Here is a 16,655-nt window from a genome sequence, read left to right on the forward strand (position 1 = left end):
TTGTGCTACACAGCTATGAATGGGGCATGGTTATGGGACCCAGGCTATAGTGCTATTCATAGCTGCCTTCACCACTTTCGCCCAGGATTGTCAGGAAGCACTCGGGTCTCATTTTTTTCTCATTACCAAGTTTCCAAATGTTACCTTTAAGAGGAATTACTACTCATATTGAGTTTTGAGTTATAGAGTCTGAAACCACATCACTTATGTTTTTGCACTAATCGATGGCATGTGTTAAGGAAACTGCATGTTCTCTTGTCCGTCTGTCTTTCCTGCTATCCCCTGTACACAGAAAGTAGTGCCGGCAGACATGGCCAGAGGAGACTCTAAGCAATAACTTCCAGCATTATTTACCTTTATTTCAACAAGATCTGAGTACTGTTCTCTTCCTGATGGTAGACAAAAGCAGATACTTCAAGATACTGGTGAGCAGGGGGAAAGGACAGTTATATGTCCATATGTATAACTTTGTTTCATGGAAAAATTTAAGATAGTATGTGGAGAGAATTAAGAACTACATATACCTAGAAATGCTATGGACATACCAAGAATAAATAACACCTGCTGGGAAGGAGCCTCCTTCCTGAGGGTATAAAACTGGGGGACCCTCTTCCATAAAAATAATTATGATACTAGATTCTATTTAGGTATGGCAACAAAATGTTAACTTCTAATGATAAAAAATAACTCATTAAATCACAGAAATGTAAACTTTAAAAATGTGACAATTATCTGTAAATTAAGTACAATGATATTTTTAAAAACTGGATGGGCAGCAGTGGTACACGCCTCTAATCCCAGCACATGGGAGGCAGAGCCAGGCGGATCTCTGTGAGTTCAAGGCCAGCCTGGTCTACAGAGCGAGATCCAGGACAGGCACCAAAACTACACAGAGAAACCCTGTCTCAAAAAACAAAACAAAACAAAAAGTTTTTAAAAACTGAGATGAGTGTCAGAGATCATTTCATCAAATGTTTTCCTTTCATTTTGCTTGTGGGTGAATTGCTTTTTTGTGTGACAATGCCTTTTTGCTGTGGGATGCATTTTATATGCTGTGAATACGTGTTGCTCTGATTGGTTGATAAATAAAATGCTGACTGGCCAATAGCCAGACAGGAAGTAGAGGCAGGGCAAGCAGATGAGAGGAAGCCTGGGAAGATGAATGCTGAGTCAGGAGTCACCAGCCAGACACAGAGGAAGCAAGATGACAAGACAGAACTGAGGAGAGGTACCAAGCCACGTGGCTAAACATAGATAAGAATTATGGATTAATTTAAGTGTAAGAGCTAGTCAGTAATAAGCCTGAGCTAATGGCTGAGCAATTATAATTAATATAAGCCTCTGTATATTTACTTGGGGGACACAAGTGGGAGAGATTTGCCCCAACCGCTGGCTGGCCAGGACACAGGGAGACTTCTAACTTTACTTTTTAATATTTTGTTAGTGACAGAAGGTGCTATGCAGTTTTTTGGAGGAGAAGGATTATTATCAAACCGAGCTAAAGACAGTGCATGCTACAATACTGAACTGTCTGGATAGATGAGGGTACTAATATCTTGCCACAGTGACATGAATGTTTTGGGGATTATCAACTACTTCTTGGTTGGATATGAAGCCCACTCTATGGAAGAGAATACATGCCTGGTACTGTAGACTTTGCATGCTACAATACTTTTCTGCCTGGTAAGATGTGATAATTGGTACAAAAGTGACATGCATGTTTCAGGGACAATCAACTGCCTCCTGGTTGGATATAAGGCCTGCTTAGCAGGGAGGAATTCATGCCTGGCATTCAAGACATAATCAAAAGCATATGGTTGGTCACAAGACCTATATGGAAATTTACTCCCAATGTTGTGGGGGTCCACAGAGGCTCCCTAGTAAGGCCTTACTCAAGGTCAGAAAGTCTGAGCTTGCTTTGCCCAGCAGGGCTGCATAATGGGATGATTTGGCCAAGGGCGTGGTTACTGGGTGTTTTGAAGGCTCTACACTTATTGATACCTTATACTTCAACCTTCAAAGGGGGAGGTACTTTGCCCCTCCCCTTGCTGATATATAAAAAACCCATTAGAAGTAAACTGGAGGTGGCTGGGTATTGACTCAGGATCCTCCTGAAGCTATCCTGTGTCTGTCTTTCTCATTGTCTCCATCTATATTTCTATCTAATATTTCCTCATACCTCTCTACTCCCTCCAAGAACCCTTTGATAGGTTGGAGTTGGCTCCCAACACAACAACTTGCCAAATGCACATTCAGTAAATTTTGTGCCCATAAACTAGTGTACCTCTCAGCCTTGGCTTCTTTCAGCAACAGGTACCTGTCTAAGCAGGGACCCATAACTGGGTAAAATGTTGACAAAAAGTGACTGCTGAGTGCTTGTTTCCAAGCAGAATACCTTTGCCAACTCTCTGGGGCCCAGGGCATCTTGAAGAAGAGCTGGTGGAAGGACTGTAGGAACCAAAGGATGGGGAGAGTGCAGTGAGGTGCTGATTGCTGGGTACAACATGGCCATTGCAGTCATCAACAAACAACAGCCTTGGATGCTTGCACAGGGCCTGAAGAAGAAAGGAAAGGAAGAGTGTGGTAGAGGAGACTCATGAAAGAAGGAAAGGAAGAGAGGGAGAGTAGAGGAAACAGGAGAGGATGAGGGGTCAGTTTAGAAGGACTTAGTGAGAAGGGGATGGAAGAAGTTAATGGGAGGTAACTATAACTAAAGTCATTGTGTGCACATGTGGTATTGACAAAGACTGAAAAAACCCTGACTGGCTCAAACCTTTCCATGTGTAATATTTAGACAACTTTCAGATACCATCAGGTCCCACACACTCAATATTTGTTTCTCTTCAATTATTATGTATTTTTGGTGCCAAACATTATGCTCATCAGGAATATGCAGTCTTGTCTCAATTATAGATCCCCATGGTAATGGAAGGTAAAATACAATGTTAAATTTATATTCTGTTCTGTGTTCATATTTTTAAAAAGAGGAGAATATTTACACTAGTGTTCTTGAAGAGTATAGAAACTGTGTGTTCCACCAAGCTGCGAAGTTTGAGCTTGTATTCACACATAAGAACCCAAACATAAGAACATAGAGATGTTAATGACATTATAACCTTCATTTGTATTACCTGAATATGTTACAGAATAGCATATCTATTTATATGCTTGTTTTTCTTTGGATTTTGCTTATTGTCATCATAATTTCATTAAGGTATTATTAGGGAAGTACTGTAATATCCTCACTATTCAATTTATGAGTAAGTTCTCAGGATGCTGTCTCTGTTTCAGGTAAGCAAGCTTATAGTACCTTAGTTTGTTGGGTAGACATCACTCCCCACCCCACCTTCAAGCTGAAGGCTCTGTTAATCAACCAATTTCCCTCAGTATGAAAATTTTCACAGAATCCACATGAAACAGAGGCCAGATAAACCAACCAGCATATGGACTGATCATGAGTTTCATATCTGACACAGGGAAATCAGATCTTACACCTTCTTTCCATGACTTCTCCTTGTCCATTTCCCTAGTTCTGGTTGGCTATACCATCTCTTATTTGGGATTGCATCTTTGTGTGAAAATTCTGCACATGTAGAGTATATTCCTAATGTCCACAGTGCTGTTAAAGATGACAGAACTATGTTACTAACCAAGTGTAATTAAAATTTCAAAGGTTTGTATTGATTTAGATTACAGATTTTTTTTAACTGTGTTTAGAATCAAAACAAAACAAAACAAAAAACCATGGGGAAAGCAAAATGTTTCTAAGGATCCAGAATCCAAAGGAACTCAAAGTCAAACACATTAGCAGCTGAGATGTCTCCAGATGCTCTTGTCTGTGCGGCATTGCGCAACTTCACCATAGCCTTGGATGTAAATACATGAGATGCCCGCTTTGCCATGTGTGCCACCCCACATTCAATACCAAGGCACACCACCTGAAACACCTTCACACAGATTCATGCTTACTGTGCGCTTAGGGGTGTGCTGTTTTTATTGTGCACACAAAGGTTCTTGCCTTACAGAAACCTGAGTTAAATATTGAAAACAATCATTTTAACAGTTTCCTATCATTATTCTTCAGCATGTATCAAATAACTATGCATTTGGATTGTGTTGTGTTTGAATGTTTGACCTTAAAACTTGCTGTTTGAAGGGAGTTTAGAATACATAGCAAAAGGTCAAATGCCTACAGTGCGAGCATGTGGACCTGAGTTCATATCCCCAGGACCCACATGAAAAGTTGCATAGGTGCCATAGGGATTACAGAATCCTAGCACCAGAGAGGTAGAAGCAGGAGAATCACTGGGGCTTACTGGCCTACTCGCCTTGCCCAATCAGTTAGCTCTATGCTCAGTGAGAGACCCTGTATCCAAAAGTAAGGTAGGGAGCAGTAGCAGATAGCCATACATTCTCACTCACAAACATGTATAACACACACACACACACACACACACACACACACACACACACACACACACACACTGTTTGATATGGTACACCTTTTGCCCAATATCTGCAAGTTCCTGGGTTCAATACCTGGAATCGATAGGGGAAAATAATGCTCTTTGAGTAGCTTACTAGATTTTTTATAAAATAGTTCAGTTTTGGCATGGGATTTAGACAGAATTTATAGCAATTTCTGAAATGGTAATCAACTTATTTCTGCCTTTTTGTGCTATGTATTAATGAAAAACAGTATTCTCAACATTGATGATTACAACTTTGAAAGATGAATCAACTCTAAAAGCACTGAAAATTTTTGAACTGTAGCCAGCAGCACCAAATATTCTGTCAACCATTACTTCTTTATGTATAAATAATTTAGCATATCTATCCCATTATTATACAAATATGCTTTCATTTTTAATGAGAGCTAAACTATATGTTTACAAAATAATTTTTAAAATACATTTATATATGGTTTATTGTAACTACATGTCACTTGTTCTCTGTACTTGGGTTGTGGTTTTTTATAATGGTCTCCATCTGATGCAAGATATATATGGGACTGACACTTACCTGTGAATATAAGGATAACTATTTAGATTGTAGTTCGTAATGATGCTGATTTAGTAAAGTGGGGATTGGAGGTTCTCCTCCAAGAACCATGGCCTCACTAGCCTCAGGTATATGGCTTAGTTTCCAGTAGCAGGCATGAGTTCCCTCCTGTTGAGCTGGCCTCAAGTCTAGTCAGAAGGCTGTTCATACCAACAAGGTATGTGTGCCTCTACTGTACCCTTAAGGATATTTATCATGCCTTGCTCATTGTTTTAGTTCATAAGCACCATAAGTGGGTAGGACTATTGTTTGCTTTCCTCCATTGAAATCTTCTATGGAGCCTTCTGGTACCATGAAAATTAATCTTCAGGAAGGATGCTTTCAGGTAAGATCCAATTTGAATCCTGGTTCTGTGTCCCAAGTATTCAGTGTCTTCAGTAGTAGGGACTTACCTTCAATCTTGGAGAGTCAACCACAGTATCCTATAATGGTTTGAGGGTCTGTTGGACAGCTTTGACCAACAGCTCAATAGGGGGGTTCTCAAGGCTGATTTAGGGTTTTTTTATATTGTCTTTGGCTCTTGGGCAGAACATTGTCACCTCACACGGAAAAATTTTACCTAAACTATATATGTATATGTATAAATAGACTTATGTGTGTTATATGTAATTTTAGGTATGTAGATAATAATATTGATATTTTCCCCAGACATCTTTACTGTTAATGTGTTTTTTAAAAGGCTAGTAAATAGTAGGGATTAAGTTTTTGAGTAAAATACATCTTTTATGTTAGTCTTAGTAATTTTTCTTTACGAGTTCTTGGCCAAGTGGTGTTTCTTTACAGCAGAGCTCACCACTCACTGAATTCTCAGACTTGCCTAAGAGTTTCTTCCCGTCTCTGTGGGCTGATTTTCGTACCTCCCTGGGATTCGTTTCTAATTCTGAATTTATTTAAATCATCTCGCTATTCCAATACCCCTTCTCTGTGCCCTTATGTTGCCTTCAAGATAAACCAGTAGTTTTTGACTAATATAGACCCAATTCAAAGACATGTCACAGAGTGTGGTCACCACATAGCCTGGTGTCAAATGATGTGTTTACACTACTGCCACATGCATCCTCTGTGTCAACCATGTCCATTTTTCAGGGTTCTAGCTTTTACTGCTATATAATGAGATATTTGAGATCTAGGTGGTAGAAACAAATATATGTTGTATTCACTAAGTCTGTGGATTGGGAATTTGGCCATGACATAGTGGAGTGTTTGTCATTATTCCATGGTGTCTAGGATCACAGCCATATGACTGAACTCTTGGAGGCTAGAGTCATCTGAAGTTTCTTTAGTCACAGATATAGGGACTTACCCTGGTTGTTGGCTTGGTACCTCTGTTCATCTTCATGTATATTCTCCGTGAAGGCCTGCCTCGTTTTGTGACCATTGCACGGGTGATTTGGGGATTTCTTCTGATATATCAACTGATTTAATAGTGTCCCTTTTTTATAACCTAGTTTTAGAAATCACATAATATTGTTCCCACTATAAAATATTACTTAGACAACCACAATGTATCCAGCTTCAAGGGGATAGATAAATATAATCTATGTTTTTATCAACAGGAAACAGAACTTGGAAAAGTATAAAAGACCAGAAATAGCATCATGGCTGATTTAAAACAAAACAAAACAAAACTATAATACACCACATTCAAGCTCTTAGTTCATAGTCCACTATCATAAACACACTATTACAAGGCATGGCCTTCCTATTTCACATAGTAGTATCTGATTAAGTGGGTGACTACAGAGAACCAGCATTTCTGCCATTTTCTTTAATCAAAATTGGTTTTCTTGCAGTCATTTGGTAGTCTAAGAATTAGACACTCATGGTAGTATGGAGAATTTCAATGGCAAAACACTATGTATTTGTCACAAAAGATAGTGAAAACTACTCTTCCTTAGCTACATGTGAATACCTCATTTCAGACATTAATTTATAGAATTTGCTTTATATGTAACTATAACTCACACAAAAGGCTGATAATATATTTGATACCTTGCTCAGTTCTATACTTACATATAACTATTATGTATTTAAGATGGCTGATCACACTGAAGTGATGAGAGGAATTCATCAGTATCCAGGAGTTCGCTATCCTGTCTTGATACCTAATCTTCAGGGTTTTCACCATGCTGTAAGTGTGCTACTGTTTTATTTAAAATTGCCTTTATTGTTTTGAAGATCTTTAAAAGTTAAAATGCTGTCATGTTTAATTCATTACTCTGCTGATAAACTAACATAAACACATAGAGATCAAGATTCCCCATTGGCATTATAGAACCTAACATATTTTCCATATAGCTCTTTCAGTGTAACTGTTCAAGATTTTAATAATAAAAGTATAATTCTCCGTTTTGGATGAAAATTTGAAAGTTTATTTTGTGCTTCCTTATTAAGAAGCTAAAATAGAGTATATCTGAAACATGTATTGATGAAGCGTTATAATTTTTAATATTCCTGAAATAAATGATTTATCAACATTTTGAGGACAGCCTTTTGTTTATGTGGATTCTTCTCTTAGCCTGAAACTAATCATTGTCACTGCATCTGCTTCTAGTGACTTTATACCTCTTTTGTTTTATTTATTGTGATTCTGTGTGCTTTAGGGATTTATGTGATTTAAATAAGAGTTTTAATGACTGCACACACATAAAGAACCACATTAATTTTTGTAAAAACTTACTGTATTATCCTCACGTATGTTTGTTGCAAAGATGTTACAGTATATGGTCCTCATGTCAGTGAGTATTGTAAGCTCTCCATGTGATACTATGCTACATGAAGTTATAGGAGTCTATTTAGTACATTACTGCTGGTGTGTATGCTGTTAGAACCACTTATCTTTCATTTGATTTGATATAATTTTATGGCATTATAAAATTAAAGAATATTACTGTCATCATGTCTTCCAAAGTAGAGAAGGTCTCCATCTTAGAGAAAATACTCAGGGTATATCCTAACAATAGTGTAACCACAGAATAAACACTAGCTTGGAAGTTGTAGGTTTATAATCGAAGCATGGTTTAGTAGCTAACTATCTACCTGAGATTGAATGGCAAATGACTTTGTTTGTGCTGAATTTGTAAAATGAACCCAATAATAGTTACAGAGGATTTTCAGATTACAAAAAAAAAATGCAGACCAAGTTCTAACATTCCTGGCAAAGAGTAGGTGTTTAATGAAATAGACATTTTATTTTAGAAATTCAAAATTCACATTTTAACAGTGGAACAAAGCTGCGTGTCTTCTACATGTTGGAAGAAAGATCAATCTTTTTTTTTTCTTTCTTAATGTATTAACAGGCAATCAAAGATGAGGGCATGTAAATCCTAGTCAGACAGTGAGTGAGACATTAACATGATGTCTTACAGATGCCTTTTAGGAATCTGTAAGGCTTGACCTTTGAAAATGTATTGCTACGGATGCAGTGTGTAATATAATATGGTGGTATAAATATAACAAAGGGACAAAGGGGACAGAGTGATTCAGTTATTATTTTAGAGTTAAAACTAGCAATTGGATTTGCACCTTAGTCACATGAGTACACGGCTTTGGTAGTCAGGATACAAAGTAATAGAGGCTAGTTAGGAACTAGAGTGAAATTTGGAAGCAAAATTTAAGTGATGAATTAGGAAAATATTTGCTGTTGGTAAGACATTCTCTGTTGGATTATAGGAAGCAAACAAAGACAGAATTAGTTTGTATTGCTCTCTTTCAACAATTGGTTTCAAAATAATGTTCTAAAAAATTCAGGCTTTAGTGGAGTACACATTTCCCCCACCCCCATAATTATGGTTAAAGTGTTTTGAGGATAACATGATGAAAGACAGAATTAACTGGTTCATCATCACTGTGTTTTATGTGTCTCATAATCTTGAGAATATTGTAGTTTGTGGAATTTTCTTGTTACTATAAAATATTTTTCCATTTCAAAACAGTGTAAGTGGCAAACAGAGAGGAATCTGGCTTTAAATCTTAAGGCAACATGGGAACACAGGCATGCCGTTAGAGTAGTCTGTCTCCTGCTACCATTCACAAGACTTTAAAACATGTTAGCATTGGGCTGTACACTGTGTCTTTCAGGTTGCTGCTGGAGCCACTGAGATAGCAGTTTTTGGTGCTGCTTCTGAATCTTTCAGCAAGAAGAATATTAACTGCTCCATTGAAGAAAGTATGGGAAGGTTTGAGGAGGTTATCAGCTCTGCAAGGCACATGGACATCCCAGTACGAGGGTACTCATGAAACCCAACTCGATTCCATTAGTATCTATTTTTAGTTTACTTATAAACCACCTTGATCATTTTTTTACCATTTACTAATATATATTATATTATATTATATATAGTATATGAACCATATTTATTTATAGTAATCACTAAGTAATTATATCCCATTAATAACAATCACCATGTTTCTAGCCTGTGGAATCTGGAATCTGTATGATATCAGGGGAGCTAGACTATGAACCTCACATTAAGATTCAGCTATCCAGATGTAGTTATGTGTTGTACCAGACTCACATGTGTCAGTAAATTAGAGCTGTTTCTGCAAATGCTGGTATATCTGAGATCCTTACTCTTTTCTTGTAGAAACTGCATTGCTTTGGATCTGCATCGCTGGCTTTCATTACAGGAAATCCCATTAAGGGCAACAGAGGAGGAAAAACTGTCATAGATCAAAAACCCAGTTTTCTCTTTTGGGAGTTTACATGGTTGCCTTGAATTGAACTATCATGTCATGTCATTTCTGAATTCACTGTCCTGGGGCTCGTGCAATAGAGCCATGTGCAAACCATTAGGAAACAGGGTAGTGGAGAGCAGAGACAGGAAGGTAAGGAGGCCATTAGCATGATGGAACCAAAAGAAGGGGGAAAGTCTGCATTTGGTTTTGCCTGCTTCCAAGGCCAGTGGTTGCAGCATAGATTTGGAGTTGTTCCTCTGCATGGCAAAACATGCAATAAATTATTTGTTATTGAGGAAAGATAGTAGTTTGTTTTCTAAGAATTATATAAATATCCAAATAGGATGAGCTTTATGCTGGATTTAACTGTTCCTTGTAATTCTTTCAGTTGAAGTGAGCAAAGTCTGTAGTGGCAGAATAATTCAGCAATTAATAAGAGAAGAGGGTTGGCTTAATGATCCCTAGTGCTGAAAATTTAAAAAATATTAATCAAGTGTGTTCTAGTTAGAATTTCTATTACTGCAATGAAACACCATGACCAAAAAGCAAGTTGGAGATGAAAGAATTGATTTGGCTTACACTTCCAGATCATAGTCCATCATTGGAGGAATTCAGAACAAGAATTCAAGCAGGGCCGGAACATGGAGGCATGAACTGTTGCAGAGGCCATGGAGAAGTGCTACTTACTGGCTTGCTTCCCCTGGCTTGCTCAGCCTTTTCTCCTATAGAATCTAGAACCACCAGCCCAGGGATGGCACCACCCACAGTGGGTTTGGTCTTCTCCCACTGATCACTAATTGGAAAAAAAAAAATGTCTTGCAGCTGGATCTCAAGGAGGCATTTCCTCAGCTGAGGCTCCTTCCTCTCTGATGACTCTAGCTTGAGTCAAGTTGACACACAAAACCAGCCAGTGGAATGTTAAAGACGATTGGTTTTGAGGGAGGGCGTTACAACTTTGGAATTAAGCCTAGGTCATTTGGAGAACAGACTTAGAATATACCACACAGTGTTTTCTATTGAAATGTATCTTCCCAAGTCTGTACCATAAAGTTTTTTTTAAAGTATCTATCTTTGTAGCTTAATAGAAAATTTTCATGTGAAGAACTTGTAAAAAAAAATTTAAGCCAAGATAATGCACACCCATTGTCATAAAATAATAGTTTATTTATTTTAAGGCCAAATTATGGAACCACAATAAAAAGGAGAGATGTTTTATAAACCTTCAAATTCAAATATCACTAAGTTGTTTTGCCTTTCTTACCTTTAAAATAAAGGGCATATAAACACCCTTGTCTATTTAAAAATGTGAACAATATTTAGAGGAAAACGTTTCTCACTGGAGAAGTTTAGGAAACTCATAAAGCCTTGTCGGTGGATTACTGTGGGTACTCTATTGTAGAGTTGTAGTTAAACAGATATAGGTTTCCCAACACTTTTTTTTTTTGTCTAATTTGAGGTTTATTTCTGAATTTCCCAGAGGACTATCCATTTGTAGAAATATAACTTTTAGGCTGGGCGGTGGTGGTGCACGCCTTTAATCCCAGCACTTGGGAGGCAGAGGCAGGTGGATCTCTGTGAGTTCGAGGCCAGCCTGGACTACAGAGGGAGTTCCAGGAAAGGCGCAAAACTACACAGAGAAACCCTGTTTCGAAAAACAAAAAAACAAAACAAAACAAACAAACAAACAAACAAAAAGAAATATAACTTTTAGCATGTGTGATCCTTAATTGTTTGAGTACTTTATTTTCTTTGCTAACTTTGCATTGAATTTAAATATGATTCTATTTTTGTATTGCATTCATTCTTTGAGAATTTTACATGTGTACACACACACACACACACACACACACACATAGACACAATGCATTTTAATCATATCAATCGTCCATTCTTTCCAAATTCTCTTACCTCTTCCTCACTTCTGCATGCCTCTCTCAATTTTAGGTCTTCTTTTTATAGCACACTGTGTTATGTCCTTATAAATGTATTATTATAAAATAAAAAGTCTGGAGGCTCCATTTATCAAAGCATAAAACATGAAAAATCTGCAAATAGCCAGTGTGATATGGGCTGCCATTTTACCTCTGATGTCTGAGCTGTGTGAGGCTGAAGTGCATTTCTCTCCCTTTTAGGAGCCTAAGTTATTTATCTATTTTTAAAAGACAACAAAATGCAAGAGTATATATCTGTGAACAGCATCTGTGGCATTTCTTCACAACTTTCCAGAAAAAAAAACTGAAAATGAAATTATGAGACTAAGGGATAAGGTGACTTATTAATTAGATAGTATTAAAAACCCACAGCTTTCATTTAGGTACAGAAAGCAAAGACAATTGTGAGGTGTAATGTTTCATTTTAGTAATAATTTGTTCATACAAAGTGACTAATATTTACTACTAATTAGAAGGAGGTGATTTTTCTCCAGCCACAATCTGTGCAGTCCTTATTTACCTTTTTACTCATCAACCAAACCAATCCAAACCAAGCCTGTTTTGTTTCCAAAATATGTTGCATCGGAGGTATTAGTGATCTGTTTCTTTAGTGGAAGACACTCACTGTGAAGACTCTCCTCCACTGTATGGCCATTCTTCAATCGGCTGCTCAGTTCTGTTGAGCTTGCAACCTTGAGAACAGCAACCTTCCCAACTGCCAAAAAGGAAGGGCAGTCTCCCCCAACTTTCACTTCACAGAATGATTTATAGCCCAACACATTTATTCAAAACTTTCAGCTTTCAACCTGAATTAGCCAAGCCATCGATCTAAATCATGTTGCAGAGTTTGTGTGTCCCGCACTTCTTGCTGCCTGAGGCCAGATGCCACATAGATTATGATCCTGACCTTGAAGGGGAGGGCAGCCTTATTTCGAGGGATAATGAGGCTCTGTATTCAGAGCTCCGCTTTTATGTGGGCAGTGAGGAGCAGGCAGTGCTGCTTCTGAATGACTACCAAACGGCCTCCACTGGACAGTCTCCCTCCGAGGAATTCACATGGGGATACATCACCATCTCCAATTAACAGAAACTGCTTATAAAGTTACTTTTTAAACCTTTACCATTAAACTGAGGTCTGCAAGAAAACATGAAATAGTAGGTTGCTGAAATATGGTACATAAAACTAAAACTCAGACATCTGCTTTGGCATATTTTTTCCTATGTATAGTGTTTACTTAAAGATTTATATTTCATGTAAGTGTATGTAACCTACCATCAGTGTAAAACAGGGGACTGAGAGTGGATGAGGGTTAGTTTATCTAGTACATTGACTTTTTCTTTTTTCTTTCTTTCCTTCATTCCTTTCTCTCCTTCCTTCCTTCCTTCCCTCTCTTCCCTTCTCTTCTCTTTTCTTTTCTTGGTTTTTGGATACAGGTCTTGCTATGTAGCTCTGTCTGTCTTAAATTGCCCAGCTTGACCTCCTCTTGTGGCACTCCTCTTAACTCCCCCACCCCTGGGTATTATAGGAATGTGCCACCATGCTTTTGTTTTTTTTTCCTCTTTTATTGAAATTTTTTCACATAATATATCAGCTATATAAACAGAGACCTAAGGGAGCAGATTTGATGGAGACATTCCTTTTTAGGGCTGAATGTTCCAAGGTCTCTCAATCTCTGCATATTGTCTGGCTGTTGGATCTCTGTATTTGTTCCTATCTGCTGCAAGAGGAAGCTTCTCTGATGATGACTGAACAAGGTGCTGATCTATGAGTGTAGCAGAATTCATTAGGAGTCATTTTATTGCTATATTCTTTTAGTAGAACCGTAGTATTTGGTTTTACCCTAGATCCCTGGGCTATCTAGTCTCAGATTCTTGGTCATCTGAGCAGAGTCAGGTATGGGTTCCATCTTGTGTATTGGACCCTAAATTGAATCAGATATTGTTTGGTTACTCCCACAAGCTTTGTGCCACCATTGCACTAGAATACCTTGTGGGTAGGTCACCATTGCAGATCAAAGGCTTTGTAGCTGGGTTTATGTGTATATATTTGGCTGTTAGCTTGGTGTTTTTGTGGGACTCCTAACAGTGAGAGAGGGTGTGTCTTTGATTCTTTTGCCTGATCTTGGGACTCTTTTCTTCCTATTGGATTGCCTTGTCCAGCCTTGATATGAAGGTTTTTGCTTTGTCTTATTGTATCTTGTTTTGTTGTGTCTGTCTATTGTCTCTTGAAGGCCTGTTCTTTTCTGAAGAGGAAACAGAAAATGAGTAGATGTGGGGGAGAAGGGAGGTGTTGGAGCTGGAAGGAGTGGAGAGAAGAGAAACTGTGGTTGGGATATGTTGTGTGACAGAAGAATCTGTTTCCAATAAAAAAAAATGAAATTTGAAGGTCTTTTTGATTTGTGTTTCCCTGATAGCTAAGGATGTTGAACATTTCTTTGTTTCCCAGCCATTTGAGAATTCTGTTCAGATCTGTACTCCATTTTAAAATTAGGTTGTTTTCCTGATATCTATGTTTTAAAATCTATTTTGGATATTAGCCCTCTATCAATGTGTAGTTGGTAAAAGTCTTTTCACAATATATAGGCTGCCACTTTGTCTGAATGATGGTGCATAAGCTTTTTATTTGTTAATTGTTGATCTTAGTGCCTGTGCTAACAGTGTTCTGTTCAGAGAGTCTTTTCCTGTACTAATGAGATCAAGACTGTCTCCCACTTCTCTTCTATCAGGTTCAGTTTTATGCTGAGTTCTTCAATAGAACTTTTGAGAAAAGAGATTAGTACACTTTGGATTACAGGCCTTTGTATGCCAATTTTGCTTTAAGAATCTTAAAGTCCAGATAAAGACATAGTTTGAGGAATACTGCATTAGTTCTGTAGTAAGTAACTCCACGTGTAAAAAAGTCCAAGAAGGCACTCACAAAATTGAGGAATATACTGTGAAGATATAGTTCAGTGGAACTGAAGACAGGAAGCGACCTTGGAAAGTCATCAGTGAGGAATGAGTGAAAATACCCATACAGAGAGTTAGGCCTTAGGAGTAAGCAGATGGGTAGTCATGGCTTAGCAACAAGCTGAATAAGTACAGAATGCTTTTTTAAACAATTTGAATTTACTGTTGTTTATCGGCATTATTTTCCTTATTTAACATATTAAAAGGAAAATATGAGCTGCGCCATGGTGGTGCACACCTTTAATCCCAGCACATGGAAGGGAGAGGCAGGCAGATCTCTGTGAGTTCAAGGCCAGCCTGGTCTACAGAATGAGTTCCAGGATAGCCAAAGCTCCATAGACAAACCTTGTCTCAAAAAAAAAATAAAAGGGAAAATATGTAACTGGCACCCTAGGTATTATATTTAGTCATATCTTAGTGTTTGGGATTTAATCAGTTTTTGTGTATTACTAGAATCATTGTATTTGGATTGGAATTTCTCTTCTTTTATACAACTTTCTCTAGTGTTATGCCATTTTCTTTTCTTCTCATGTGTCTTGGTCACATTTTAACAACTTATGAAGTATATATAAGAACTGGAAGAGCAAGCTATGTTTCCAATAAATTTGAATTCTCCTTCCTCGTCCTTTGAACTGTGTGTTGGGCTTGTTACACAGCTTATCTATTTCATTCCTCAAATGTAAATTTTATTTAAATGAATACCTCCAAATTAAGTTACATCTGACAATCGGTGTGTACTAGCCCACTTAGTGTGTACCTCAAGTCTGTTAGAGATTTCCTTCTGAGTTTTCTAATGAGTCACAAGTTTAATGAAGATGTTAGTATGTTTTCTTTTTGCTCCTATCTTCCTTCTGACAGCCATTTTATGAAGACTAGATTTCTATAAAGCAAATTTTATCTTTCAGGGCCTTGCCTAAATTTTCTGAGTGCCTCAGAATAGTTCTGAATCATTTCAAAGTCTGGCCTCCTTTGTAAACACAGCACTTGCTGTCTAGAATCTTTCTTGTCCTAGACTAAGAACTGTATCTGCAGCCCCACTTCCTCCACCCTTCTCTCCCCACGTGGCTTTCTTCACTCCAGACCACCAGACATATGATGCATTATTTTAAGACTGCATTGTAAAAGTGTCTGAGGCTGGTTCGGTAAAGTGGGGTTGGAGAGAAACTGAAAATGGTTAATATAGGCTTGTCATCAAGCTTGATAATAATAATATGGAAAGGGATCACAATCTTTAAGTGGAAATGAATTTGCTGAGGAAGCTTATAGAATATCTTTATCCATAATCTTTTTTTTAGAAAAGTATCAACAATTTTTAATAAAATGAATTAAAACATAAATGTGAGCTCAGGATGTTTCCTTCCTTCTCTGTGGCTCCAAGGGTGAATCTTTCACTTGTATGACCCAGGTTGATGCAATGGTTGGCTTTATTTAACTCCGTCCATCCAATGCCTGCTGTGTAAATATGTCTTCTTTTCTCTGTCAGTGATGTTTCTCCACCTCCTACATGATACATGTACTTTCCATCTCAATGTCCTTAATTCAATTACGTTTGCCAAGCTGGTTTCCTATCTCAAGTAACATTACAGGTTCCAGGTACTGGTATTTCATATTTTTGTATACTTTTCTTCAAGATATAACATATAGAAAGATAGTAAAAAGAGAAGCTTTCAGATTTAACTATGTTTATACTATTTGCCCCGTTCATCTTTATCCATAATTTTTAAGCCCGTTAGACACTATTCTATTTGAAACAAGTTAGATATACTCATGAGAGAAATAAGACGAATTCTGAGGTGGTGGCTACTTTCTGGGGCTGGAAATGAATAATGGCTGTATCTTGTTTGTTGTTAAAACATCTAGATAGGTGTATGGAGAGAATCTTCATTTTCGCATGCCAGCTCTAAAGGCTTGGGTATTTAAATATTAAATTTATAAATCTAAATAAAACTACATTTCACTAGTGTTTTCTGCTTTGAATATTTATATGATGCTATAGTACAGTGGTTCTCAACCTCCCCAATGTTGTGACCCACTAAT

The 16,655-nt window shown here is 37.6% G+C and overlaps 1 protein-coding gene across 1 annotated transcript in view; it reads left to right on the plus strand.

Annotated features, from left to right (window-relative positions):
• The window catches only part of Hmgcll1 (3-hydroxy-3-methylglutaryl-CoA lyase like 1), a 119,576-nt gene that overhangs the window by 56,372 nt on the left and 46,549 nt on the right, over positions 1–16,655 (plus strand). Inside the window, exons 4-5 of the mRNA XM_059267017.1 lie at positions 7,097–7,192; positions 9,142–9,290. Coding sequence (XP_059123000.1) covers positions 7,097–7,192; positions 9,142–9,290 — 245 coding nt within the window. The remainder of the gene's footprint in view (positions 1–7,096; positions 7,193–9,141; positions 9,291–16,655) is intronic.

Source organism: Peromyscus eremicus, chromosome 7 (assembly GCF_949786415.1).
Source record: "Peromyscus eremicus chromosome 7, PerEre_H2_v1, whole genome shotgun sequence".
NCBI classification, from domain to species: Eukaryota; Metazoa; Chordata; class Mammalia; order Rodentia; family Cricetidae; genus Peromyscus; species Peromyscus eremicus.